At 39.6% G+C, this 27,784-nt stretch overlaps 3 protein-coding genes across 5 annotated transcripts; 2 read left to right on the forward strand and 1 right to left on the reverse strand.

Moving 5' to 3' along the window:
* Window positions 1-979: 979 nt before the first annotated feature.
* Window positions 980-1,834, forward strand: LOC129778466 (NADH dehydrogenase [ubiquinone] 1 alpha subcomplex subunit 2). Its single transcript, XM_055785369.1, has 3 exons — window positions 980-1,176; window positions 1,247-1,353; window positions 1,415-1,834. Exons 1-3 carry the CDS (start codon window positions 1,079-1,081, stop codon window positions 1,495-1,497), a joined length of 288 nt encoding a protein of 95 aa, XP_055641344.1. The 5' UTR covers window positions 980-1,078; the 3' UTR covers window positions 1,498-1,834.
* LOC129778465 (serine/arginine repetitive matrix protein 1) lies at window positions 1,800-16,103 on the reverse strand. Of its 2 annotated transcripts, XM_055785367.1 has the most exons (8): window positions 15,964-16,103; window positions 14,991-15,242; window positions 14,321-14,877; window positions 3,558-3,646; window positions 3,218-3,386; window positions 2,889-3,125; window positions 2,385-2,798; window positions 1,800-2,321 (listed from the first exon to the last, which is right to left on the reverse strand). In XM_055785367.1, exons 2-8 carry the CDS (start codon window positions 15,112-15,114, stop codon window positions 2,187-2,189), a joined length of 1,725 nt encoding a protein of 574 aa, XP_055641342.1. In that variant the 5' UTR covers window positions 15,115-15,242; window positions 15,964-16,103; the 3' UTR covers window positions 1,800-2,186. The 2 variants fall into 2 exon arrangements, with proteins under 2 accessions (XP_055641342.1, XP_055641343.1); XM_055785368.1 differs by having other exon boundaries at window positions 14,991-16,075.
* A 4,022-nt stretch (window positions 16,104-20,125) lies between these two features.
* On the forward strand, window positions 20,126-27,253 carry LOC129778494 (dual specificity mitogen-activated protein kinase kinase 4). Of its 2 annotated transcripts, none has more exons than XM_055785418.1 (5): window positions 20,126-20,601; window positions 20,662-21,401; window positions 21,460-21,600; window positions 26,342-26,427; window positions 26,515-27,253. In XM_055785418.1, exons 1-5 carry the CDS (start codon window positions 20,568-20,570, stop codon window positions 26,705-26,707), a joined length of 1,194 nt encoding a protein of 397 aa, XP_055641393.1. In that variant the 5' UTR covers window positions 20,126-20,567; the 3' UTR covers window positions 26,708-27,253. The 2 variants fall into 2 exon arrangements, with proteins under 2 accessions (XP_055641393.1, XP_055641394.1); XM_055785419.1 differs by having other exon boundaries at window positions 20,674-21,401.
* Window positions 27,254-27,784: the final 531 nt, after the last annotated feature.

The raw sequence follows: 27,784 nt of genomic DNA on the forward strand, positions 1-27,784 counted from the left end.
CACAGGAAGTCTGCTCGCTCGGCTGCCTTCTACCTCGCTCATTTGTTGCAGACAGCTCTCAATGACTTTGTGAGATGCGAGACTGGATAACGCAAAGCACACTGTCTCTTTTGCGTGCTGTGCGAGAACTCGGAAAGTCTAGTTATAACAGTTCCGCTTTTGTTGAAGAACTGGGGCTATATTCACTCAATCAACGGTTTATCAAGCCAATTATCATTTCTAAAATCATAAAATTTAGTTCGCAGTTGCGCAATATATTATTTATTCACATTTATTGAAATAAACTTCAAAACCTCAAGGTAAGTTGAATTAAATGCCCTATAAAACAATACCAATTAGAATAAACTTTGAATAAGCTATGAAACTTTGTTCAAAAGTATGTTATGAATTTTAGTTTCCTCCGACATGATTGTGAAGACATTTGAAGACATTTCTCACGTAACCTTTGAAAAGGTCCAATGTAACATTTTCACCAACTCGAAAAAAAACGAAGCTGAAGATCGGAACATTATTCCACGAATTTTCTTAAAAGGTATCGATCTTTATCACTACTTTCACCACTAGCAGGCAATAATAACTTTGAAAAACCAATAGTAACTGTTGTTCCGTAATTTTAGCTTAAAGTTGAAGCCTCGAAGCGAAAAATGTTACATACGACTTCGTGTTGTTTTGACTGCTTTGTTACTTCGAACGTTTCGAGCGCCGGAGGAAAGTGGTGTCCGAAGTAATAGTCGAGTGCTTAATCCGTACATTGGACGTTTTTTGTATCGGCGATAAAAAGATGAAGAGAATAGTTACTTGAACGATTGTTTTTTGTAATGCATTCAATGATTTAAAACTAGTAATGTGCAGCCATTAACTCGATTTGTTTACATTTGGTCCATTGGACCTTTTCAAAAGTTACGCGATTTTTTTTCGTACCATGTGAAGATATTTTAAAAAAACACCTGGCATCCCTTCCCATGATACCGAACAACAGTTGATCTAATTTTGACGTTCCTCCTTTCAGATTTCAAGTTTATATAGGTTCCCGTTTGCTCACGAAAAAGGTTTGTTGAATTACTAGCAGAAGAAAAAAATGAGGCTTTCTATAATCCGATCGGCCCGATTGAATGCCGCCGTGAAGGAATTACGTTTGCATCTCTGCCAGACTGGCGAGGAATCCAAAGGAGTGCGGTACGGCTTTATTAATAAAACACTCGTATCTTCGATTACACAATCACTTGAGCATTTGTTTTTGTTATAGCGAATTCATCAATAGCCAATATGCCCAACTGAAGCGGGATAATCCGACGCTGCCGATATTGATACGCGAGTGCAGCGGTGTCCAGCCCCGTCTTTGGGCTAGATATGGTAATATACGTAAATTAACAAGAAAATGAATACGTCTCATTTGTTGATTGTTTCCTCATAGAAATGGGAATGGAAAAATCGGTACCACTGACAAACGCTGCAGCCGCTGATGTTTCAAAGCATATTACCGAGCTTGGAAAATAGTTTAATATATAAATCAGTAACAGAAATACAACACAAAAATCTGAAGACGACCTTATTTAATTATACTCTCAATCAGTTAGATCCCTTAGATCACATGAACAGATGTAGGATTCGATCAAATAAATCGTTTCAAACTGAAGATTTCCCTCTTAACTGTAATGGAAGCGCGGGAATACATGTTTTTCCCTTGAAACCGTACTCTAATCGAAATTTGCATTTTATTTTTTTCAATTATAAATTTTCGGTCACCTCAGAATGAAAGTTTGATTTTGGATATGTCGCATAACTAAACCTAATCGCTATTGAAAGAATAAAAACTTTTTATTCTCACGTTGTATCCATCCATTTTTTGTTCAAAAACGACTTGGATATAAAGATAGTGAAAAATTACCGTTGATATTGTCAAATAATATGCTCAATCATGCTTACCATTTATATGTGTGGAATAGGATTCCATGGTTCTATGATCTCAAGCGGCATTTTTTTCTATTGTAATGCACATGAAACATTAAAATGAATAATATATTAACTTTTACTTTTTTACTTTTGTTCTGCGCAATGGCAGTTCTACCTCTAAAAGCTACTCTTTAGAGGTCAATGTTTGTGTACTTTTTATTTCTCTACAGATAATATGTAGCGGAAAATATAATATATATTATGTGTTCTGAATGCATCGTTCCACTCGGTTTTTAATTCAACCTTTGCGTAATGGGTACTTTCTTGCGACGTCTGTTCATCTGGGATCGTTCCCACAACTCGTAATAGCGCTCTTGCTTCAGCCATTCTTGATATTTATACCACCACTCTTCCCACTTGATGTAATCCTAACGGGATGAAATAAATTGTTCCATCATTCTATGAACTCAATGTCATACAACATCACATACCTGTAGATCCAGATCCCTCAGATAACCGCGTCCTTTGTAGTACTCGTACCGTACACGAACATCGTCCCATGAAGATAATCCACTGGGACCTGTGGTCATCAATTCTTCGGGGAAGTGTCCTGCTGGTGCAGGAGAATATGTGTATCGTACCGGGGGCGGAGCTTCCATTTCTTCCTCGATCATGACCTTCAGATCTCCGCCAGCACTGTTCTTGGTGATACGCATATTTTCCATATTGCTCCGATCGACGCTCCATTGGGCCATTTTGCCGAAACGTTCCGACAGTGTCAACCGTGTGGTGGCAGTAAACCGTGGTAATGAACTTTCACTGCTAGACGATTCCTCCGAACCGGACGATGGTGAACGCGGACGACGTTGTTTTGGCTCGCCCTCGATCTTAACTCGTGCTCGTAACTATAGTAAATAATTTTATTTAATCGAACCGAATATACATATTAACTGGATATGCCGAGGATTTCTGGATGCTTATTTGACAAAGTATACCTTTTCTGTGTTTTTATCTTTGTGCTTCTTGCTTGGAACTGACGCGGCCGCTACCGCTGCTGCCTGCTTGGGTGGTCGAACCTTTGCTGGACGGGGATCTTCTGGAATAGCCTTGTGCTTCGACACACGAGAAGGCTTTGGAGAGGGCAATTTGTCTGACTCGGGCGTTTGTGGATGGCGAATACGCTCGGGCGGTGGTGGCGGAGGAATTGGACGCGATGGGCGCTCTCGAGGATCCTGTCCCAAGCAACAGCGTAATAAGAACAAGAAAAAAAAGTTTTTTAATGTCTTTCTGAAGAGTGAATTCTAGGATGAAAATGTGTTTTTACCTTATCAACGCGGTGCACCTTCGGCATCGGTTCCTTACGGCGCGGGTCCATTGGCGACGGACTCATCGGACGCATTCCCGGACCGTCGCGACGATTTTTCGAAATATGTGCGCTAGGCGGCGAGGCAACACGGAGACGCGGACGCGAACCGGATATCGAACGAGATGTACTATAGAAGCATAGGCAATAGACGGCGGGTTTCAGTTTTTATACGCACAATTTTGGCGATTAAATGGAACAAGAAGATGTGTTTCCAACGTTAATCATCTGTTGCACTTTTGATTACTTAGTTTCACTACTGCCTTCGTCAATATTTGGCAGCTTTCGAGGAGATACTTACCGAGGCCGTAGCCGGTGGTGCCTATCATCTATGGAGCACGCGGAACAGGATTCATCCGAACAGCTGGTAATTGAGGGCGATCGACTTATCTGCAATAAAGGAAAAAAATGAAAAAATCAGAAGTTCGTCAACATTGACGCACGACAACACTGCTATCATCTAAAACGTAAGTGGTTTAATCCCGTTAGAGCTCCCAAGAAGAATGGGATTAAGAGTTAGAGCTGGGTCGCTTGATCTTCGAGCGGAACGTGTGTAAACGGCCTTGTATTTAATGAGCCTTCTATTTCAGTCAGTGTATTACGTTGCACTTCTTTCGATGGTTCAGGGGCAATTTCAAAAACATCTGATTGTTCTTCACGCTGCTGATCAGACGCTCCCAACTACCACCCATGAGTGGCGACGCTGTTGGATTGAACGACCTTGCTATTTCGGTGCTCGAGATCTCTCTTATGATGGCTTCCTTGTTCAGCAATTTATCTACTCTTGTCAACTCGTTGCTAGCGCCCACAAAGTTGGTTCCGCGATCACAGTAGATGTGACGACGAACTCCACGACGGGCAATTAAATTTTGGATTTCCATGATGCGGGAATCGGTGCTCAATGATTGGAAGACCTCAATGTGTATAACTCAGGTTGTCATACATGTTGCCAGCATTCCCCATCGTTTATTAAGTTTTCTTTCTATGGTTACCTCCAACGGTCCGAAATAGTCTATCCTTACCTGGGTAAGTGTGCTATTTATCTAGCAATTGGTAGCTTGTCATGATTGGAGGGTAGGGATGGTATAGAAGGAATACTGGCGAATGGCAACTGTGTAATGTAATGTGCTATAATTATAGATATGATAACCATGTGACAAGTACACGATTAAAATTCGGCTCTGTTACAGTTAAAATGCTAATGAGCCTAAAATAAATAAATGGGATAAAAAAAAAGATAAACATACAGTTGGAAATTCGCCCACACATCCTCAAAAATCCCCGGTCATCTAGCCAGGAACTGAACTTGATTAGTGAGCTGCTTCTCGGTATGAGTTGTTTTTTTTGTTCTTAGAGCAGTCAGTTCATGTGGGAAAGCTTCCTGTTGAACTTGACGGAATACGAATTCTCCGGCCACACGTCTCTCCTCTAAACAGAGTGCAAATTGGTTGATGTTTGTTTCTGTTTGGCAAACGAAACACAAACCCGACAACGTTGATGAATCGTTCCCATTCGAAGAAATTAGTGACACATATGGACGGTGTTAAGTCAAACCGGACCATGTGACATTTTTACGATTTCAAAAAAAAAACACGCTTGAAGTTTGCTGCTACACAGTTTTCATTGAGCATTCGTGAAAATGTCGATACTTTATTAAATTTGATGTCGGCAATACTAGTAAACAAAGTCCGATTGAGCTAATTTTTTGCATTGGATATTTTATCGTGCAAATCATCATTTCGCAGGAAGTCTTGTATGAAAAAACAGGAAGTGGGTTATATCTATGGTATAACCGCAAGGGTGACGTAGGACTATCGTTGATTTAGAGATCATTTGTATGAAGTTGAATCTGAATTCATTCTGAATGAATGAATATTTGGAGAACTTCGAAAACGAGAGCGTTACGTTGGAGGCACAAGGTTTTATGCATCCAATATTGAATACGGAAATATCCTACTGATGGGGAAGAATAATCTTCTGAAGCTATCCTGTTAATTGCGATTGATTGAAAAACCACAGACCCAATTGTATTTGGTCACAGTGTTACATGGATAGAAAACATTCAATTAAACTCTTTCACATGAATATATTTTGAAAATTCCCAAAGGAACTGGCAGATTATTTTCAGTAACGATTAGATATTTCCACATTTTCCTCGATACTGGAAGCCCACCAGTGGTTAATGCCAACTCGATAACCACCTGTTAATAGCACTTGATTGAAACATATTTGGTCACAGTGTAACATGGATAGAAAACATTAAATTAAACTCTTTCACATGAATATATTTTGAAAATTCCCAAAGGAACTGGCAGATTATTTTCCAGCAATGATTAGATCTTTCCGGAACTTTCTCGATGCTGAATGGCATCCTAACGGAAAGAGTTCTGCGCGTGTATGTGTCGATCCTTCGCCGTCCACCTCCTCCAGCACGTTAGGCAACGATGTTGTCTTGTCGATGTCCTCACGAAAAATGAATGTGTCTCACCACCAGAATATCGCTTAAGTATGCTTTTTGTGTGTGATTGAATCGAGAGAAGGTGGGGTTTACGATGGCAATTTGGAAGGCAAACTAGAGGGGAATGAACTCTCTGAGCTCGGAACTTTCGGCGACTGAGCAATAATCGATTGCGGGCGCATACAATATTGGATACGGAAATATCCTACTGATGGGGAAGAATAATCTTCTGAAGCTATCCTGTTAATTGCGATTGATTGAAAAACCACAAAACCAAATGTATTTGGTCGCAGTGTTACATGGATAGAAAACATTCAATTAAACTCTTTCACATGAATATATTTTGAAAATTCCCAAAGGAACTGGCAGATTATTTTCAGTAACGATTAGATATTTCCACATTTTCCTCGATACTGGAAGCCCACCAGTGATTAATGCCAACTCGATAACCACCTGTTAATAGCCGCGCGTGTATGTGTGTGTAGCGATGTCTTCCCAGGGAACCGTTTGTGGCATCACTCTCCTCCTGATAGATTCCCTTCTGGCCTAGGGTGCACAAACAGGCTCTTGGTGACACCGTTCATCCGCGCTTTCATGATAAATAAAGAGCTTCACCGCAACAGCGACAACATGCTCCAATCGCTGTTCAAGTAGAACTGAGTGGATTTCCGAGCGCCGCTCGCTTATATACCGATTGGTGATTTCAATAGCCTGTTTTGAAAGCAATTTTAAGACTATTGAAACAAGTTTTTGGATCAAAAAGTAACAAGTATATAACGCGTAGACATTTTATCTTTCGAATGAAGTGTTTATCATACCATTTTGTTCAGTTGTTTAGGAGCTATTAACGCTCAAAATCTCGGTCTCCGGCGTAACGCTTTCGTTTTCGAAACTTTGATTTTACACCCCGGTATAGAAATGAAAGACGTAGTCCTACGTCAAAACGAGATGACAATTTTCATTGACACCCTAAACCATACGTTACGACGGTACGATGGAAACTCGGTTGCATCAGGGACCGTTTTCTCGGCACCCAGCTTGACGCGTGAAAGTTCAGCAGCGATAGAAGATAAGGGCATGCAACTTCACTGACTAGCTGTTTACAAACAAAAATAGCTTGTTGTATCTAGCGCCTCCGTTCGAGCGTTTCAAAACCAAGCAATTGGCTTATATCTGGATATACTGGAAGCTAGATTTCGCAAGACCATATGTATGAACCTTTTTTGGACTCTCTCGATTCTTAAACAATTGAAGCATTTTGTAGAATTGGTCGTACGATAGAGCAATATAACACCTTCACGCGGTGTAGTTCCGTGAAATCATTGGCAACTTGGCAAACCAAGTTTCATCTCTGAAGTTGGATTCGCCTTCGAGATCATCGATGGATAATGTGAGTGGGAAGGAAGCTTTGAGACCAAAACAACATCAAGATCCGTTACCTGATTCATTCTGTTAAGAATCGTATTGTCGATGTGGTATTTGAAAATAATCGGATCCAAAGAACGATGGAGGGTCATAAAATGACATTTCGCGATGCTGATGCCAAGTTTATTCTTGCGACATCAGTGAAAAAACGTATTCAGCAGATTTTGTAGATGAAGACAATCTTTGACGCAGCTCACCACAACGTAGATCTTTAGGACACCGGTCGAGTTAGTGAATGGTGATGAAATGCATTTTCCGTGCTTAACGTGCAGCATCCTGCGAATTAAGTATGATGGAAGGCATGATACCAGTCTGTTAGAAGCTCCCAATCGGGATAGTTTGCCGAGTAAAATTTTGTGATCTTATAAGTCGAAGGCAGCTTTTAGGTTTACCCTAACATGTCCAGGTTCATTTGTTAACTGCTCGACAGCCGACTGTTCAGGTTTTTGATTCTGAACTTTCACATTCGGTTTAAGTTTGTGTTTCGTAATACGATTCTTCGCTCTAGCTGTGGGTTAAAGATTCTTGTTGGAAGATCACCCGTGACCACGACTACCACATCAGCACGCGGAAGCTCACATGGGGTTCGTTCATCGTTGGTTTTCGTACCATTAGGTGCAGAGAGTTTGTGTACCGAATCGCACGTAAGAATTGTTGATTTTATAAGTTGACAAAGATATGTAATAGTGGTGGTGGACCAAAATAAAACCATCTGTAGTGGTAGTAAATGTTTAGGAAAAGAGATACATACTGGCAACAAGAACACAAATCTCGTGTATTGTACTCACGAGAACAAGAATTCAACATTTATCAACCATCTCCAGTTGCTTCTACATAACCACCCGTCGATCCTTCTCAGGACACCAGCCAGTTCAAAAGACGGATTTTATATATTTCCCTGCATCAATTATTATTCAATACTGCAGCATTCCAACCCGATTGAACTATCGACCGATAAAGTCTACGGTATGTGGGGGCTTCAACGGTTTATAGTTTGCAAGCAACAACGAAACTTTCATATGAATATAAGGGTACTTTCGTATTAACGTCACCGGAGCCGAAATACAATAGATAGCAATTACTTAACCGGGCAAACCAACGCTCGGTCGGACCTAACTAAAGGATCGCCTCCTATGTTTCAAACTAACCGGGCAATCGATGGAACACAGGTTTGTTTGCGAAAGGCCGCCGCTTCCGACGGAATCTCTGGGCATCGAATTAAAAAAATTTACACCATTATATCACAACGAGTTCTGCGATCTGCTAAACATAAAGTTAGGTATTCTTGTATCATTCGCGTTTCTTGTTTTATATTATATCTATGAACATCACATCCTCTTTCGAATCACACAAAAAAAAATCCAGGCAGCATACCTTTTAAAATGATCAAGATGAACACCATTGTCAAGTAATGAATCCTTCGCACAGATAGCCACTGTAGTGCGTCAAACATAAAACTAGAGGAAGTACAGTGCGGACACGATATTATATTGATTTTGATTTCTTTTCACTGTATATCGAATCCTGTATATAATCGAGTCAAAAACATTTTTTTTTATTTGTTTTTTTGCATGTATTTTCCGGTTTTGAAAATAAAAGAGGAATTTGATTTTATTGATGATGATGATGATGGCCAACCTCATACCCCTACAAAGGTTAGAGCAGGACGATTTATCTTATAGATAAGAATTAAGTTTAAAAATATCAAGAGACCAGTATTATAAAAAAACAAAGCGAACTGGATCTGTTGCAGGGTTAAATATCTATTGATAGAACAGTAAAAATAGGCACAAACTGCAAAAAAACAAACAATGTTTCCAGCCATATTGACATTGACACAGTCATAGTCTCAACTTCAGGCCCAATGTTTTTTCTAAGGCATGTCAAGAAAATTTCCAACCCGGGAAGATCCTTGACTGATTGGGAATTGAACCCAATATCTAAAAGTTTCTACTTAGAACATGAAAGGGATCTGCTACAATTATAAATAATCGATATAACCATCCGATGAAAAATAGTTTACGCCTATTCCGAATGAACTATCCCAATTCCAGTTTCCACTCTATATTAAAATTTTCATCATGTGTCAGTTTTCTGCCAGTGTTCATTATTAACATTCGTCCAGGCCCACCAAACGCGCGCGAGGCTCAAACTTTCGTAGACAACGCTCATTTTTTTAACAATCTACAATTTTAACAAATTTAACAATAAAAAAACATCATCATCATCAGTACGAACATGGCAGTTTGAGATACCTGTAAATAAATTTTCTAATTTCAATTAATATTCATCCCCTTAAAGTCAGAAAACACCTTTCTCACATGAAAAAATCAAGGGGTTGTATCCGAGACACGACCGCTTAGGACGTAGAACTACGCAATGTTTTTTTCATTCGGTTGGTTTATCATTCCGGATATTATTTGCGAATACGTCGAAAATTCAAAAATAACTCTTTAGTAAAACGTTCCGTGGACCCTGAAAAGGTTTAATGGCTTGCGTGGTTTTGTACAATCATTTCAATGAGCAACGATTTTTTCTTGCCTTTGCCAAAACAATATACTAATTGGCCATGTCGCAATTTGTTTCTTTATATCACACGCGCACTGATGATCAGAAGCGACCTATAATCATTTGCACACTTCTCTACTTTCGCCTGCTTTGCCGTGGCTCGAATGATTGTGTTAATTGCAATGCCAGATGCACTACACGTGAAATATCCGCTAGCGTTCACAGCTCGAGGTGAAACATAAAACGCACAACGAGCAGGATAAGCGACGTTTGTTTTTTCGGGCACAGAAAGACTCTGAGAATTTTCCTCAGAGAAGATGCAATACGACAGCTTACTTACTATGCAAGGGTTGAGTATACTTCGAAAAGTATCACTTTTCGTTGTTTCTATTCTAGCGGCTGCATAAGCTGCCTATTATTGAGAGCAGTGAGAAAGCACACAAATGGACAGAACAAATGTATGGGTGAATTGAAATGCTTCCAATTTTCATTATTTTAAACCATATAGAGACTATGAGATTATAATGTATAGAATATCAAACAAATCTTAGAAAATTTCCGATTCAATTGGTATGCAAATCGTTAAAATCCGTTCGCCGCAAAAATAGTTATTAACGTTAACTTTATTTCATAAAAACGTGACCTGTTTTCTGATTTGGTACCCTTAATGTAAGACGTAGTCCTACGTCAAAAAAATATCCAGATTATCTCAGGAGGTGATAGACGATCACGCATATGTTCGAATTTCAACAATGACAGAGTTATAGACCTTTTTGTTTGTTTTTTGTTTCGGACTCCGTTGCCTCAAACTGGCTCTACATTAAAAAGTACGCTAGGGAAGACGATTCTGATGCTTTCATTTGAAAGATGAGAAAATTTAGTACAGGATATAGTAGTGGAACAACTAAACTAGTGGATTTTAATAACATTTTGGAAGTGAAAAACTTTAAAGTTAATAATTTTTAATGTGTTATTAATAATTTTATCCTAAAAATTTATACTAAACTAGATGGTTTCCATCAATCAAATTGAAGTTCTTTATCCGCTCTACAATTTGTTCTTTGACGCCCAACTTCTATCTTTTTCAATTACACTGCAATATCGATATAAACAACCAACTCAACCATCCCCGCTGCAATATCGATATATTACCCCACTGTACATGTAATAGACACTTAAACTTCACCTTAACGCTGAAATGTTACATTTCTTCTTGAAATAAGCCATATTTGAAATATAAAAAAAATATATATTTTTCCAAACTGTATATAATCGAGTCCAAAATTTTATATAATCGAATCACATATAATCGAGTCTGTATATAATCGAGTCCGACCTGTATATCTATTACATCTTAAAATCAAACGCATTACCTTATTTTGCAAACGCTGCAATCTGTTTTTTTGTGTATTGTTTGCAAGTTATAGGATCGACGAACAAAAATCTATGTACGGTGAAATCAATGATTTATACAATTTAATTTTACTGTGTTGCGTTTATTGTCAACCCTTTCTTTAACACGTTGACTGCCACGTCAGTCACCGGTGACTGACACCGAGTTTTCACTCAGGCTGCGTCAGTCACCGGAGACTGACAGTATAACACAGGAAATACACAAGTATTTCCTTTCGAACAAAAATACCTTAGGGTGGGTTTAGACCAGTGATATATTCATGTGAAGAAATATGATGCGATTTATAGAAATCGCATCAACCGTTTACACTAGCGTGAACTTCTATAATGAATATATTCATATTTTCGGTGAGTTTATTCACCTAAAGTAGAACTGCATCCAACTTTAGTGATTTCTCACCAGTGAGAAATTCACAAGCGTTTACATATGCTGAATTTATTCAAGTTATATATACCTCGAATAAGTGTATCATATTTATTCTCACCCGTTTACACCTATTTTCACGTGAATAAATCCATCTATAGCTATAGATCTCCCTAATGTAAACCCGCCATTACACTACGATAAGAAACGATGGCCCTAATACGTTTAAAAATTTCTATAGATTCGCTATAAAACCGTGGCACTCAACGTGTTAAACGGCACAAAACTCTGTTGGCAACCTTCTTGGTGGCATTATTAATGTGAGACTTGACAGTTATATTGTCATCAATGATAACTCCTAAGTATTTAATTTCTTTCACGCGTTCTAGGGTCTCACCACCTATTACAAAAATTGACGTCAATACTGGTTTTGATTGAAGAAATGACTTGTATTTTGTTTTACCAACATTCAACTTCAATTGTTTAAATTTAAGCCATTTTGCCAGAGAATACAAATCTTCATTTATTTGCTCCGCGGTTTCTTTCATATGCTTAGGTTAGCGATGAACAAGACAGTATCATCCGCGAACAAATTAATGTCACAGTATCGTAAAGCCGGTCGCGGATCATTTATATAAAATAAACAAAACGGGCCCTAAAACACATCCTTGCGGCACCCCGAGTGAGTTGCCGATTGGATCGGAAACAGAATTGTTGAATCGAGTCTTTTGAGTTCTGTCACACAAATAGCTTTCAAACCATTCGTACGACATTCCCCCAATTCTAATGCGCTCCAATGTTTGTAACAATAAGGGGATAGAAAATGTTTCAAAAGCCCGTTTAAGATCCAGAAATACCGCAAATATAGTCTCTTTCGCTTTGATATATTCTCTTTCCATTTTGCTAACACCAGGTTCAACGCGGTTTCACAAGATGTGTCCCTCTCGATATCCCGACTGTTCGTTATCATCTCATCATAAAATGTAACAGCTGACCTTTCCCAACAAGTTCTAACAGTTTCTTTAATATGTGCATCATGTTAATAGGGCGGTACTCTTCGGCTTTGTTCGTCCCATTAACTTTGGGGACTGGAATCACAAGAGAAAAATAACGACTGAAAATTTCGTTGTAGTTGTAGTGAAGACAAAAAAGACGGTGGCGGCGATCTGGCGTAGTGGTAACATTCATACCTCTCACGCTAAAGGTCACGAGTTCAATTTTCACTCCCGACATTCTTCCAAAAAATGGAAGTAAAAGTGACGAACCAGCCAAATGAGTTGAAAGTCACTATAATACAGATAAAAAAAAACAAAAAAACAAAAAAGACGAATATATAAATGGCCGTCGCAAAAAAGTCATTTCAATCTCCCTGGGAGTGTTCCTGGTGGAACGAGAAGAGAGAGGACAACTATTCGCGAAGTTAGAAAATCTTGAACTTCCTCTAACGAAAAAATCCGGTAATCCTGTTCACCGACGAGAGCCTGTTTACAAAATAATAAATGCTGTCCGCCGATCCGCCGCTGGATTACCCAGTATGGTGCGTCATGAAGGCCACCCGAGTACAGCAAGCCTCAGACAAACATTCACCCAAGAAAAGAAATGGATCCAGACTACATTAGTAGGCTGCTGTGCGTTCCGGAAGCGTGTGGAGGCCATGGGCCTGATTCTCGAATACATTTCGAATACACTTCACGGTGGAAACGGAATGAAACGTACCCGCGATGACAACGGTACGGTGTCGACATCGACAACTTATCATTATAATATCAAATTATCTTCAGATGAAATTTTTGTATGAGATTATTATATCACATAAAGAAAACAAAGTTTTCCACTCACATTGAATACCAGTTTGATAGGAAGAATTTAATTTTCATTAATGATTTTTTATTTGAAAAGTGCTCATTCTGCCTTTTTTTTATCCCATTTATTTATTTATTAGGCTCATTAGCATTTTAGCTGTAACAGAGCCGGGTTTAATCGTGTACATGTACATATGTTCATGTTTCTATAAATTGTAAATTACACGTAGTTAGTAGTAGCCATTTAGGAGTTAAGTTTTCTGTTCCATTACATTATGGTAAATTACACAGTAGTAGCCATTTAGGCGTAAAGGTATTCTTTCTGTTCTTCCATTGTTCAGCAGACCGGACAGCGGAGACAGTTGATATTGATCCATTGTTGGGTTATTTATAGAACAGCAGCCCGATGTTTCTTGCAGAGCAGAGCAGTTGTATGGATGAATCGATCTTTGTTCCACCGTGGATCGATTTCCATCGCTGATGATGGTTTCGTAGACGTAGTTATTCTATAACAACACAAAGATGATCAGATCAATTGAGGGCCCTGAGTTTGAACTCACGATCGATCGCTTGGTAAGCGAACGCGTAACCAAGTGACTACGAAGACCCCCTTCATTCTGCCTTAAAATTCATTATTATCTTCGACACTTCACTAACTCGTAAAACGTAATTCAATGACGTGCCGTTTATTTCGTTTCCACCGTGAAGTGTATTCGAGAATCAGGCACCATAATTGCAGCAAGTGAAAACTCAATCGATGACTAACATAGTTAATTAGAAACATCCCCCTCTTAAATAGATAAAAAAATCGAAACCGAAATTTTTGAGATTTTCTTTTTCTTAAATTTTCGCATTGCCTAATAGTGCAAACATTATCACGAATACGGAATGGAATAAAATTAATTATGATAAAACTTATATCAAATCTTCAGAGGCGTAATAGAGGCGAAGGCAAAGAAACTGCAAAGTTTATAACCTCTCCAATACAAACAAGTCCAAGTTGATACAGTAAGCTTAGAATATATCAGTCGACATGTTGCCAGCCACCATCGAAAGTCACAGTGGATAATTATTTGAGCGAACAACTATCTTACCTTTGGCGGAGGCGATGGAGGTCTCTTGGCACGAGCCCTTGGCGGCGGTCCCGGAGACATTCGACGTGGGGGCCCACGACGGGGTGAACCCCCAGCAGAGAATGGAGATTTACGATGGAATTCCTGTGGCGACGGTCGGCGCATCATTCGTGGTGGTGGAGAACGCGGTCTCCGTTTCAACATCGGCTCTGGTGGAGGAGGAGAAATAGATGACGGACGTCGTCGCATTGGTGGCGGTGAAGGGGAAACTGGCAGCGGACGACGTTTTCTCATCGGAGGAGACGGGCTACGGCGGTGCCGTGGTGGCGGAGAGCGAGGTGATCGGCTACGAGTACGTCGCGGGGGCGGACCATTTCCGAAACGGCCGCCTCGCTCACTATCTGAGCTACTTGGATCGTCTTCAATGTACATTTTCTTGAATCCAGTGTGACGCCAACGATTCGGATCCTTCTCTTCCACTTCCAGTAATTTTTTATCCCAAGTTTCGTTGGGAAAAGCGCGGGCCTTTCTCATTACGTTGTCGATTTCCTTGCGCTTTCCGGCTGGATGGCTAGGATCTGAGAAAATAATGAGAAAGATTAACATTAATATAATTGATATCAACAAAATATTTATATCAGCAGACAGATTAGTTTAATTTTTTTCTCTTCCCGATTAAGATTCAGCTTACCATTAATCCTAACGTGGTTTGGTTTACGGTCCATGCGCAGCTTGCCTGAACCAATCGGTCCGCCACGCGGAGGGGACGGACTTCGCCTGCTCAGCCGTCCCATTGAGGACATGTTACGGTCCATGCGTACACAAGACACCGCGCACAAAAAATTTCAGACACAGCCGATTCTTCTGTTTAGAAATTTTACTGATACTGTGAAAATTCTTTTAGCACAAAATCACACGGATTCAGAATAATCCGCCGTTTACTCTGCAAAAACGGGAGGATGAGAAAGCGGAATACAATAGTATCAGAACATTTGTATTATATGATGGTGATAATAGTCCGATTATCAGTATCTGAGGAATTGAATAGTCCGATCCACCAGTTGATAATATTGTCGATCGCGAACCGATAATCCGGCGACTAAAACCGAACCGCCGAAATGGTATTAAGAGCGGAATGCTCGTCGAATCGCGTTATGACCGTGGAATTCTATCGCGATACCGACATTCTAGATATTCCATTCATTCTTTCGTTACACCGGAACGGGACGCGCTAGGAACGGCGATTTTTTTTTCTCGAAATTCAATACCGGAACAAAACGGAATAATCGCACTAAAAATCACTATGGCTAGCCCGACGATTGCTCGCTTCGATGTTTCCAGCTCCCATTCCCATTCCCAATATCACACACAGCCCAGAGAAAGAAAATATTATTTTGCCACATCATCCACTGAGGGATCAAAATTATGCTTTCTCTCGTTCTCCTTGTTTGCCATCCTTGAAACTGGACAAATATCCGCCAGCGTCCAGGATCACCATCATATTTTTTTTTATCGTTATCCAGGAAATTACAGCAACCATTTATGTAGTCAAGTCCGATTAATCTGGTGTCGCGTCTCGCGGAAAATAATGCGTCATATGGTGTTTCCCGGCGGTAACCATAATATCAACGAACACGATAACCCGAACTTGAGCTTATCCGTACCTTATGAAACGCGCAATGCACTTTTATTAGTAAAAATCAATCGAATAATGTATCTTCTGCTACGAACACTTCTGTTTCAATCCGTCGCCATTTTCGATTCCGTTGTCGTGAATTTTCAACAGGACTTTTAGGGGAGAGGTGTTGACGGATGATCGGTACCTTACATTAGATCAACTAACATTTTTCACATTTTTATTGAGTCTTTCTATATTTGAGATTAGTTCAAGATGGGAATGATGAATAGTTCCTTCAATTATTTCTCATCTATTTATTTTGACTTAACAGCTTTAAAGCTAGTTTGTTTCATAACATTTTCTCTTGTGTATCGATCGTTGCTTATTTTTTTGGGCCTGAAAATATTGTGTGTCTATTCCCGAGCTGGACACGACGGTTAGAAATAGTCGCGCTTCAAACGGTCGTAAAAATAGTCGCGTTCGCTGTTGACAGATAAATATGTCAATTATCGTCTTTTCTCATTACTTTACGAGCATTTCCGTAAAATTTCAAAGATTGCAAATTCAGTTCTTGAAAACGTACGTCGGGCCAATATCAATTCAAAATATCATTGTTTTACGGCTACTACTTCCTGGGATTATCACGATTGCAATTAGATATAAGTGCGATTCACATACAACATCCACGTCACGTTCACGTCCCGTTACGTCACGTTACGTCAGTTATTCTACCATGCAATTCTTATGAAAACATTCACATACACCGGCAACGTAACGACCCGTCAGCTTACGTTCAACGAAAATGACCGGCAGGATTTGTAGAAAAAAATAATTGACGGAGAGGGACGGTTGGTTGGGGTTTTGTCTGGACTTTGTGTCTCGGTTTTTGTTTTGATTTTGGTTGTATTTTTTATGCAAACATATCTCTTGATTCCAAACTTCGGAGTCAAAATCATTCGCGACTAGCCGAGAAAAATAGGCTATATATTATTATTGTTGAATAAGGGTCGGGACTACGGGGTTTAAGCATTCAAATAACATAATTCAATGATTTTCATTGATTTTCTCCATATTTAGAACTGATTCTAGGTATGCTGATTCGAAAGAGGTCATTACAAGCTAAAACTGTTGAAGGTGGCGACACCATGAATAACATTTAATAAATCTCGCGTAACTTTTGAAAAGGTCCTATGTAACAAATGTAAACAAATCGAGTTAATGGATGCACACTATAAGTTTTCAATTATTGAATGTATTACAAGAACAATCGTTCGAGTATCTATTCTTTTCACATTTTAATCACCGATACAAAAAATGTGCTATGTACATATTCGGATATTGAACATTCGACTGTTACTTTGGACGCCACTTTCCTCCGAGGTTCGAAATGTCCGAAGTAACAAAGCAATCAAAACAATGCAAAATGCAAAAAAAAACTTCGGTCATTTAGAGTTTTTGTTTTTTTGGGAATTCTTATCGCTTTTAGCGCAATTCAACGAATGTTAACAATAATACACTGCCTTTAGCACGAAATGCAGCTATTTGGATCGTTGGTTAGTAGTTATTTTCATGTTCATATCAAGCAACGTAATTTGTCCAATGTACAAATCCAGTCACTCAAAACGACCAATGTATCATTTTTTGCTCTGAGGCATCAACTTCAAACTTAAATCACGATACAACAGTTACTATTGGGGTTTTCAAAGTTATTATTGACTGTTAGTGGTGAAAGTAGTGATAAAGATCGATAGCTTCTAAAACAATTCGCGGACCAATGTTCCGATCTTCAGCTTCGTTTTTCTCGAGTTAACGTAAATGTTACATAGGACCTTTTCAAAAGATACGCGAGAAATCATTCATTTGACATTTGACGTGACGGTGCTGGTGTGAGCATTGACTGCATGTGTGAATTGGTGAAGACGTTGACGGAACGTGGACGTTCTTTTCCGTAAAGTTCTATGTGAATCGCACAATACGCTACAAGAACTTTCCGGAAGTTTGATGTAAACAAACGAATATGTTTGATAATCCTAATCCTGAAAAATCTTAACTTTTATTTCGACGAAGCTCTTCAACAGTTCGCCCTGCAATTTGGAGTCTCGATCAGCCCATCCTCAAATTTTTTAAATATTATATGCACATCCGACACTGACGATGTTTTCTTGGCAAAGAAAGAGATTATGTGCAACCGAAAATACGGAATTATAGGAAAGAAGTTAATGTTTTCGGATTTTTTTACGAAAACCAAGTGCTTCTGGACAGGCTGGCAAAATAGAGAGTATGGTAACAGAGGGCACATTTTCGTATTAAAAGATTTTCGATTGCTGTAGAAAAATGGTATGAGTAATAGACAGCATCTTACCGGCTTACAGTTCAATTTATTCATGATTTGTTCTTAATTTGTGATTTGATATTTGAAAAAAAGTTAAAGAGGTGATCAGTGAGGTTTTCCCACGAATTTAACCACTCCTCGTAAAAAGCGACGATTCGAATAGGAAGCTGAAATGACCTCAGAATCCATCAGTCAAGTAAATTCACAATATATTGATATCTATCATATCCACAACCTTTAGAGGCAAATGAACTGCAAAGTTTAAAGCCTCTTAGAAACAAAGAAGCAAACAAGTTCAGTATTCTGCGATATCTTCGGCCAGTGATTGATACTCGTCAGTTATTCATCGAAAGTTCATTCTTCAAGTTACCACTATAGAATGTGTTAATAAAGCGACCTCCGGCAAAAAAAACGCAGCTAGGAGAGATTGAAGAATCCCAAGAAACGAATGGTTTCGTTGAAATAAAACCAAGATAAATTACATGCTAGTTGAAGAAAAAACAGCATGACAGTGAATAAATCGATATGGATATGATCATTATAATAAAGGAATTTTGTGTCAAGCGATTGCCTCAAAATTCAAGTTGAAAAGAGTCATGACGAGGATGAACAAAGGATTCACCACGACAGCCCAAAGGACACCCAGCTAGACACGAATATGTATCACTTTGACATCCAATCCGAAACATCGAAGCTCAAATGCACCAAATATGCCGGAAGTATCACAATTTGATTTTTCTGTATGAGAATGTTCGTCTACATGCAGCAAAAGTCATCAAGGAAACTTTGAAGGTGAACCAATGGATGATCCACCGAACCCGCCGTATTTGCCAGACATGATACCTAACCAAAGATAGATCACGTTGGTTATATACTTGCAGAAAACTCCAGTCAGTCAATTCATCCAACGCCTTTTGGATATAGAATTCGCCATTCGCTTCGAGATGGTAGGATGTCGTTTCAAAAAACGCAGCACCCATACTCGTGATGGTATTCTGGATTGAAATACTTCTGTTTTACCCAAATTTTTAGTGTACTGGGCAACGTTGATTTTTAATATCTTTCCTCGGATTGGGTGATCTGCTCTTTAAACTGAATAAGTAAACTATTACTGTATTTGCCTGAAAGTAGTTAGTTTTAACATCTACTGTTCTGAATTTGAATCATGCGTCGAAATTTGATTCATATTACGAATACTACTGTAATAGGAATATTAATGAAGATTTTTTCATTAATGGTTCATCCATTTATAGTAGATTTTATATTTCCTAGTACTTAACAGGGAAACAGCAAAGAAAAAAAGTGAAAACAACTACAAAAACTGAAAAAATTACAATGTTGGTTTTTTTTAGGAAATCTGCTAACGTAAACATTTTATTAATGGTTTTGACCTGCGTCCTGCGTAATTGGTTGTCAAAAAGAATCTAACAGAAATGTTAAAAGAGATTCAATGATTAGGAGAAGAAAAAGTGTTACTTTTCTTATAATAATCCACTACATAGAGACAGTATTGTTATTCAAGGCAAAAGATTCAATCGATAAACCAACTACATTTTTTCATCAATTAATGCTAGCGCTTCAAATCACAAGGGCTCAACTGACCTTTTGGAAGATACTGAAATTGTAGTATCGTATGAAACATGTTAAAACATGTTAAAACCCCACAAAAAATATCATAGTTTTCGTTATTCATTATTATTTATAACATTAAAGTTCAGTAAATTTAAAATGAAAAATGAATTAAATTAAAAATTAAGTGTTCAGAATTTGAGACAAAACGGTATTCATAATAATTTTCATCCACAAGTTCTCGTTACCCCGAAAACAAAAATTTCGCAACACTGGCGGGATGCGGTGACAAATCTCGCAAGTCTCTCTGTCCAAATGTCAATAAAATCGAATATACACAACTGCCTCCTTCTCTGCGATCGAACGAAGGAGAAACCCAGAGGAAAAAAGATAAAGTAGAAGAAGAACCTTCACGAAATCGGAGAAAAAACTCTGCCAATATTCGGTTGTTTTTTCCGTTTTTGTGTCGAGAAAACAATTAACGATACCGTAAAAGCGAACTGCCTTATTCTTCATTCAACAGCAAAAGCAACGAGATAAGAGAAAATAATCTGTTCTGCAGTTGAGCAGTGAAACAAGTTGCGTCAAGAGGTGCTCCGTTTGGTGTTTTTGTATCGTGATTCCGATAGGAATTTGATAACTATTCCCAGAAGGAATCCACTGCGGCTCTATTTTTCGAATTACAGGGAACATTGACCGCTAAAGACTGACGGTTACTTGGAGTGTATCAGAAAAAATATAACATAAACATGGCGGATCAAACAAATCAGAACTCCGCTCAGGGTGAGTTGAGCTTTTTATTTTGTTTAGATTTCGTGTCGAAAATTAGTAGAAATCAATCAGTCCATTTTTCAGAACCAACCAGAAGCAAGTTTATGCCGTTGGATCTAAACAATGCGAACTGTGATCGGAAACGTCCCTCGAAGAAGCTCAGCTTTCAGCAAAGTTCCGTAGCCAGTTTACCCAACCGTACGCCACCTTTATCGGACAAAACGAGAGACAGAATAAAGATGCAAGCAACTGGGAAGTTGCAAATCGCACCTGGACAAATTTACGACTTTACCGCGGACGATCTGATAGACGAGGGCGAGATCGGCAGGGGTGCGTTTGGGGCCGTGAATCGGATGAAATTCATTCGAACGGATACTGTGATGGCAGTTAAACGAATCCGATCCACCGTAGACGAGAAGGAACAGAAGCAGCTTCTGATGGATCTAGAAGTGGTCATGAAATCGAACGATTGCAACGCGATAGTGACCTTTTATGGGGCCCTATTCAAGGAGGGTGACTGTTGGATTTGCATGGAACTGATGGACACATCGCTGGACAAATTTTATAAGTTTATCTGTGATTGTCAGCACGACCGCATTCCTGAATCAATTCTGGGGCAAATAACGCTAGCGACCGTTCGGGCATTGAACTATCTGAAGGAGGAGCTGGAGATCATACATCGGGACGTGAAACCGAGCAATATCCTACTGAAGCGGAATGGGGATATCAAGCTTTGTGATTTTGGCATTTCCGGTCAGCTGGTGGATTCGATCGCGCGTACCAAAGACGCTGGATGCCGGCCGTACATGGCGGTAGATAATGTTTTAGTTACTTAAAGGTCTTCATAGTGAAATGCGATTTGCATTCTAGCCCGAAAGGATCGATCCACAACGCGCCAGAGGTTACGATGTCCGGAGTGATGTTTGGTCGCTAGGAATAACGCTGATGGAGGTCGCCACTGGGAAGTTTCCCTATCCGAAGTGGGGTTCCGTATTCGAGCAGCTATCGCAGGTTTGTGAACTACATATAATAGTTTCACTATAATCATGGATCGTTGTGATCCAAGATGAAAGAAGGGAAGGGTCAAATCAACGTTTGTATGATTGATTATATATTATTATCCTCAGAGCAGATAGTTATGATTATTTTAAAATCGTATTGTTTTATTCTGCTGGGAGTCCTGTTTTCGTAATCCTACGGTAATATAAAATTAACCAAAGCGGAATCTAGAGCCGGTATTCCACTGAAGCAATTCTTAGACCAATTTTACGACGTGAGAATTTGTGTATGTATTGAATTCAATGATATGTTGACGTTTTGAAAATTTGAACCAGACTAATCGACATAGACCCAGGCGACGAAAACAGACTAACGATTGGAAATTCGGGATGTGGAATTGTCGATCTCTTGTGTGCATCCCGAACTATTGAAGAGCTGCAAGTTTGGCATCGTAGCGTTGCAGAAAGTGCGCTGGAGAGGATCTATAGTACTCATGTTCACGATGATATCAGAACATTTAGTCGTAAGAGTATTCCTTCTGTTCTTCAATTGTACAGCAGACTGGACAGCGGAGACAGTTGATATGATCATTGTTGTATTATTAATAGCACAACAGCCCGATATTTTTCTTGTTGCAAGCAGAGTTCCCCTAATAGCAGAGCTTACACGATGATATTTGCATGGACGTAGTTATTCTACGCGCAATCAATATGGCTACGAAGACCCCCATCATCGGGGATATCAATGTTCAGATTGGTAAAGAGGAGGAGTTCAAACCGATAATTGGTATGTACGGCGCACACTAGTTCACAAATGAAAATACTCATCGCCACCTTCAAGAATATGGCTGTACGTAGTAACTTCTTCCATGCTCCACCGATACAGCTGGATGTCACAAAATCAAACAGAATCCCAGGTTGGCCACGTTCTGACAAATGGTCGGCAATTCACTGACATAACTGACTTCAGAACCTGTCGAGGCGCTAACATCGATTCAGATCACTGTCTAGTGAGGGTTAGGATGTGCTCTCCGTTGTGAACAACATTTGGTATGATTCGATGATGTGTGTCAACAGGCGTTACACGAGAACCCGCCAGCACCTAGAACGATGTAAACAGAAGCGGAGACAGCAAACCCAACTCTTCCGGGAAAAGAAGCGCCACCAGGAAGAGAAGTGTGAAGAACTAAAACGATGCGTGAAGTTAGGAATGCCATCAAATAGTTGAAGAATCAGAGCGGAACTTATCAGGATAGGCCTGGAAAAGTTAGTTAATTGTCTGCATCGATTGATTGTCAGAATTTGGGAAACAGAATAGCTACCGAAGGAATGGAAAGATGGGATTATTTGCCCTATATAGCCTAGAAAAGCCACTAATGAACAGAATTGTAGGAAGTTATCAGAAATGCTGTGGGTACAGAGTCCCTACGCACCATCTTTTCATTGATTTTAATGTCGCATATCACTCAATAACACATAGAGAGTTATGGAGATATATGGATAAAAATGGCTTCCCCAGGAAGTTGATAACACTGATTAAGGCTACGATGGATAGAATACCGTAATGTGTGCGAACACCGTTTGGATTATCTGATTCACTCGAGTCCCACAGAGGGCTTCGCCATGGTGATGGTCTCTTTGGCCTGCTATTTAACATTGAACTAGAAGGTGTTATGAGACAGATCCAGATCCAACAGATCCAGTCAATTCATCTGCTTCGCTGATGACGTGCACAACATTTGAATCGATAGCAAAACTTTACACCAGACTTAACCCTTTCTCTACGAGCGTCGTCTTTAGACGACATCAGGGTGATACTGCACATCGATCACACCAGTGCGATATGCATACTTTTCGGCGCAGTGCACCGTTCAGCGGTAGCACTTCGGCGGAGCACAGCGCCGTAGAGAATGGGTTAAGAACGAAGCATAGAGAATTGAACTGAGAATTAATGCGTCTGTAACCAAATGCATGTTGGCTTCTGGAACCGAGCACGATAGGGCCCTGTATAGTATTGATCGACGACGATGAGTTCGAAGTAGTGGACCAATTTGTCAACTATGGCTCAATAGTAACGTCTGATAATGATACCAGCCGCGATATCTGGAGTTAGATTATCAATGAAAGTCATGCCTACTAGTTTCGTGAACAGTGAGTTGAATCCACGCAACTCACTGATGAACCCAGTATTCATAAGGTGGTCAGAGTTGGAAGAGTACGCTGGGCAGGACATGTTACACGAATGTTATCCTGCAAAAAATGGTTTTCATCGAAAATACGGCGAGTTTGAGACGAAGAGGAACGCAGCGAGCAAGATGGTTAGACCAAGTGGAGCAGGAGCTGTTAGCAGGGATAGTCACGAATCGAGTTAATTGGAGTAATATTGGGATTCAGGTCATGTTATAACGACTTTAAGCGAACCTAAAAAACTGGCACATTAGCACAAATATGGATAATGGACGTTGCTTCCTTTATCGCAACATGCTCTGCTTCGATAGCACAACCGTCGAATACAAAATCGTCAAAAACAAACACGCTCTCCAGTGATCCGATTCCTTCCCTAGGGCGGTAAACATTATAGATGATTGCCTTTTCATTGACGACATCCTCTTCAGTGTAGATACGGTAGAGAAAGCGGTGCGAATCACTTGAAAGTTTGGAACAGTACAATTTCTGTCGTTTTGGATCGAGGCGAACCTTTCGAATGGCGGCACGTGTCAATGAAAAATGGAACGTGGCTGACGAGTTACGATTATGACCAAACCATTGTGATTCTTTGAGATATAAGAAAAACACGTGATTTTTTTTATTTAACATGTCCATGTTAAATCCATGTGATGAAAATACTCCGGAGATGATGGTTTCTGTATTTTACGAGCACAGGAGATTTGGCGGCTTCAGAGTCATCAAAGTGCAATATTATCGAAGTACAAGCCACGGGTATGAAACGCAAGAACTCTTTCTGCAACCCAAATTTTCTGAGCGGCTGGATTTGTGCACCACATAGTTCAGGATGGACATGGAAAAGGATGCCAATCGAATATTCTGGTAATGTTTCGGTGTTTAGATATACTTTTCCTAATCAGATCTACCTGTAATGTTCCATTGTTGATCTCGAACTTCTGTTTCAACAAAATGGCTAAATCTAAATACCAACGTGAGCCACCGACACTTATGAATCACCTCATAATCCTTAAGTTTTTTTGTGAAAAGGGGTATTTCTTGCGCAATTCGCCGGTAAAATGACACTTTTGTTTAGACATTTGAAAAAAAAATATGAATATCGGGACAAAACACGAAAACATCACCGTCAATCAAATCTGAAAATAGTTGAAAGATCTCGTGGAAGATCCAACTGCTACCTTTTTATATGCTCACAAAACTTTGGTCTTCTATAAAAAAAGGTTTTACTCAAAAACATAATACCCTGAAAATAATTCTGATTCTGCAAAAAATTGAATTTCTCATGAAAATCAGGACAAATGCTAAATTGTGAAAAATAAATCAGAACGCCCCAAATAGATCTCAAAATCAGGACAGATGGTAACCTCGGTGAAGAAGAACTGATTAAAGCAGAAGTGGCATTGTGGAGTAAGATACAAGCGCAGACGTATCCCAGTGAGTGAGAGTATTTACCAATTTCCAGATACCCCATAAATTCTTCCGAATAGGCACAGGATAACCAAGTTCATCTTCGACAACTATCATCGGAAGTTCCTTCACGGAATGAAGGGATTATTTGCAACGAAATTAGACAGAACTTTTTCGTATCACGACCGCGAAGTATTGTCCGGGATGTCTCCACTTCCCAGTTCGTCTGACTTCGTACATACCCCTATTCAATTGCGAGGGCGTTGATTACTACGATTCATGATGTCCTACGTTCCTCGCTCTATAGTGATAGCTTAATGGCGCTCTCCAAAGGCGCTCTCCAGTGATAGTTTAATGACCTTTACATCGACGACTGCCTCTTCAGTGTAGATACGGTAGACAAGCCGGTAGGATTCACTACTTCCTAGACACCGATCTAAAGGAGTTTGGAGCAGTACAAGTCCATGTTCTTACCGACGCCAGCGAGGAAATCTATGCATGTGTTGCATACCTCAGAGTAGCTGCAAGGAATGGGGAACTATGCGTATTCCTGATCGAAAAAACCAAAGTCGTCTTCTTGAAGACGCTTTATATTCCTCTTGACCTGACTCGGCTGTCTCGGCTTCGGTCGGATACTCGTAAAATATCATCTGTTTTTCGCAGTTGCAGGAGCTTCATTTTGTTTCATAAACAGTTTATTGGATATAAAACTATGGGACTTTTTAGGGCGAAGGTATGAAAATCGTACAATCGATTCAAAAAAATTCAAATTGGTAATCCTACAATGTACCGATGGCTGGATCTGCCTACGTTGTTTTTGTTCCCCCATGTATCCTGTTTCCCTACAAGGGAAGAATACCCAGGGACATTGTTCAGCGGACGAAGGTTGAGCGAACTGATAGTGGCTGGATGAACTCTGGAGCATTCTACGAGTAGATGACCAACGTATTCTATCCTTGGATGATCGACAAAAACGCTGAGTTTCGTTGTTTTTGTCGATTAGCATCGCTCATGTGCGACGCGGTTCCATTCTGTGCAGATTAGAATATTGTTTTGGTCTGTTTGCTTCCAAATTTTTCTTCCAATGTTTGAATTTCTCAATCTCATGAACGCTTCCATACAAGAAAATTATCCTACCTCATCATTCTCTTCCAAATTCATAGGTTGTCGAAGGCGATCCCCCCCGACTGTTACCATCCTATAACGGAATGGAGTTCTCGACAGATTTTGTAAACTTTGTAAATACTTGGTAAGTACACAGTCATCATCATTGCTATTCAGAACATCCGCACGTCAAATTCTTTTCGCATTTTCCCCATTCAATAAAAAAAATCAGTCTTATCAAAGATGAGAAGGATCGCCCCAAGTACGGCAAATTGTTGCTGCATCCGTTCATCCAGCGAGCCGAGAAGAGCCATACCGACGTATCGGCGTACGTTGGCGAGGTGCTCGAGTCAATGGCCAACAATGGCATTACCCCGTTCACTACAAATCTACCAGCGGAACGTTGGAACGAGAGTTTTAACTAGAGTATCTAAAAATCGAATCAGTGACAACTTCGCTGTTTTCCTGTGTGAATGCATGTATTGTATGAGAAAGTGCAAATAAGAGCGCAGGGGAAAATGCATGTGGAAATATCGTCTAATGACTGTAAACCTTTTGGCTTTTTTTTGGTTTATTCGTTTCGTTGTGATAGATTGTTTCAATTTTTCTAGTTGCGAGATTTAACTTTAGGTTCAAACTTAACTGTTCGTTGCGATGAAGACAATGGAGATGATGAGGACAATAAATTGTCTCGCAAGCTTCTTTTCGATTGGATAATACTATTGTTTCTACTCGCCTAGAGTTAGTGTTGAACGGTTACACTGTGTGAATGCGCTACCAATTGTGATTGAGATTCAATAATTTTTAAACAAAATATAATATAAACTAATAACTAATTATTAAAAGGATGAAATGAAAACTAAACCAGAGTTAAACCAGAGGATAAATAGCAGATTTAGCGGGATGTGGAAGTAAAGAACCTAGTTGTTGTTAGTTGTTGAATAAATCAATTGATTATGAACGCTATGAAATAGTCGCTTTTAGAGAAGAGATGATTGAGTATGGCGCACTCACTGACTATGAAATCAGCGCGGTAAACTTTCTAATAATGTAAACAAAAAACTAGATTATCTAATCGGAGAATTTTTCTAAACATTATTCTTATCCTGTAGGGCTTTGAGCAACTTCCAGCAAATATTGTGAATAAAAATTTAGCGCTCATTTTTGTTTCATATGTCAACGTGTGTCACTAGATCACCAGCCGGAACTCGCCACAATTCTAGAACTTCGACCAGACGCGTAGATGTTACACACAGGATTTGCATCGCTCATCTGTTTCTCTTGATGAAATCAACTATTTACACACGCTTCGACACGCATATATTTTGGCCTCCTGCCTTGAAATTTGTTGGAATATCCACGCTGCGTTTCGCATTTGAGGAGGATAGAAGAACCGAGATGTAACAACTTTAGTTCAAAGTAGACTTAAACACTTAGTATGAAGAAACACCAGATTTCTCGATCGCTTTCAATTGTTTCGGTTCAAAATTTACTCCCTCAGT

Source organism: Toxorhynchites rutilus, chromosome 3 (genome assembly GCF_029784135.1).
Source record: "Toxorhynchites rutilus septentrionalis strain SRP chromosome 3, ASM2978413v1, whole genome shotgun sequence".
Lineage (NCBI taxonomy): Eukaryota > Metazoa > Arthropoda > Insecta > Diptera > Culicidae > Toxorhynchites > Toxorhynchites rutilus.

What these genes read in the sequence shown, in the direction of transcription:
- LOC129778466 (XM_055785369.1), top strand. Translation starts at nt 1,079, where the DNA reads ATGAGGCTTTCTATAATCCGATCGGCCCGATTGAATGCCGCCGTGAAG. An exon ending in GAGGAATCCAAAGGAGTGCG is followed by an intron (nt 1,177 to 1,246) that starts GTACGGCTTTAT and finishes TTTTTGTTATAG; the next exon opens with CGAATTCATCAATAGCCAAT. An exon ending in CCGTCTTTGGGCTAGATATG is followed by an intron (nt 1,354 to 1,414) that starts GTAATATACGTA and finishes GTTTCCTCATAG; the next exon opens with AAATGGGAATGGAAAAATCG.
- LOC129778494 (XM_055785418.1), top strand. Translation starts at nt 20,568, where the DNA reads ATGGCGGATCAAACAAATCAGAACTCCGCTCAGG. An exon ending in GATGCCGGCCGTACATGGCG is followed by an intron (nt 21,402 to 21,459) that starts GTAGATAATGTT and finishes TTTGCATTCTAG; the next exon opens with CCCGAAAGGATCGATCCACA. An exon ending in TATTCGAGCAGCTATCGCAG is followed by an intron (nt 21,601 to 26,341) that starts GTTTGTGAACTA and finishes CCAAATTCATAG; the next exon opens with GTTGTCGAAGGCGATCCCCC.
- LOC129778465 (XM_055785367.1), bottom strand. Translation starts at nt 15,114, where the DNA reads ATGGACCGTAACATGTCCTCAATGGGACGGCTGAGCAGGCGAAGTCCG. An exon ending in CACCACCGGCTACGGCCTCG is followed by an intron (nt 3,387 to 3,557) that starts GTAAGTATCTCC and finishes ATGCTTCTATAG; the next exon opens with TACATCTCGTTCGATATCCG. An exon ending in TGAGGGATCTGGATCTACAG is followed by an intron (nt 2,322 to 2,384) that starts GTATGTGATGTT and finishes TCATCCCGTTAG; the next exon opens with GATTACATCAAGTGGGAAGA.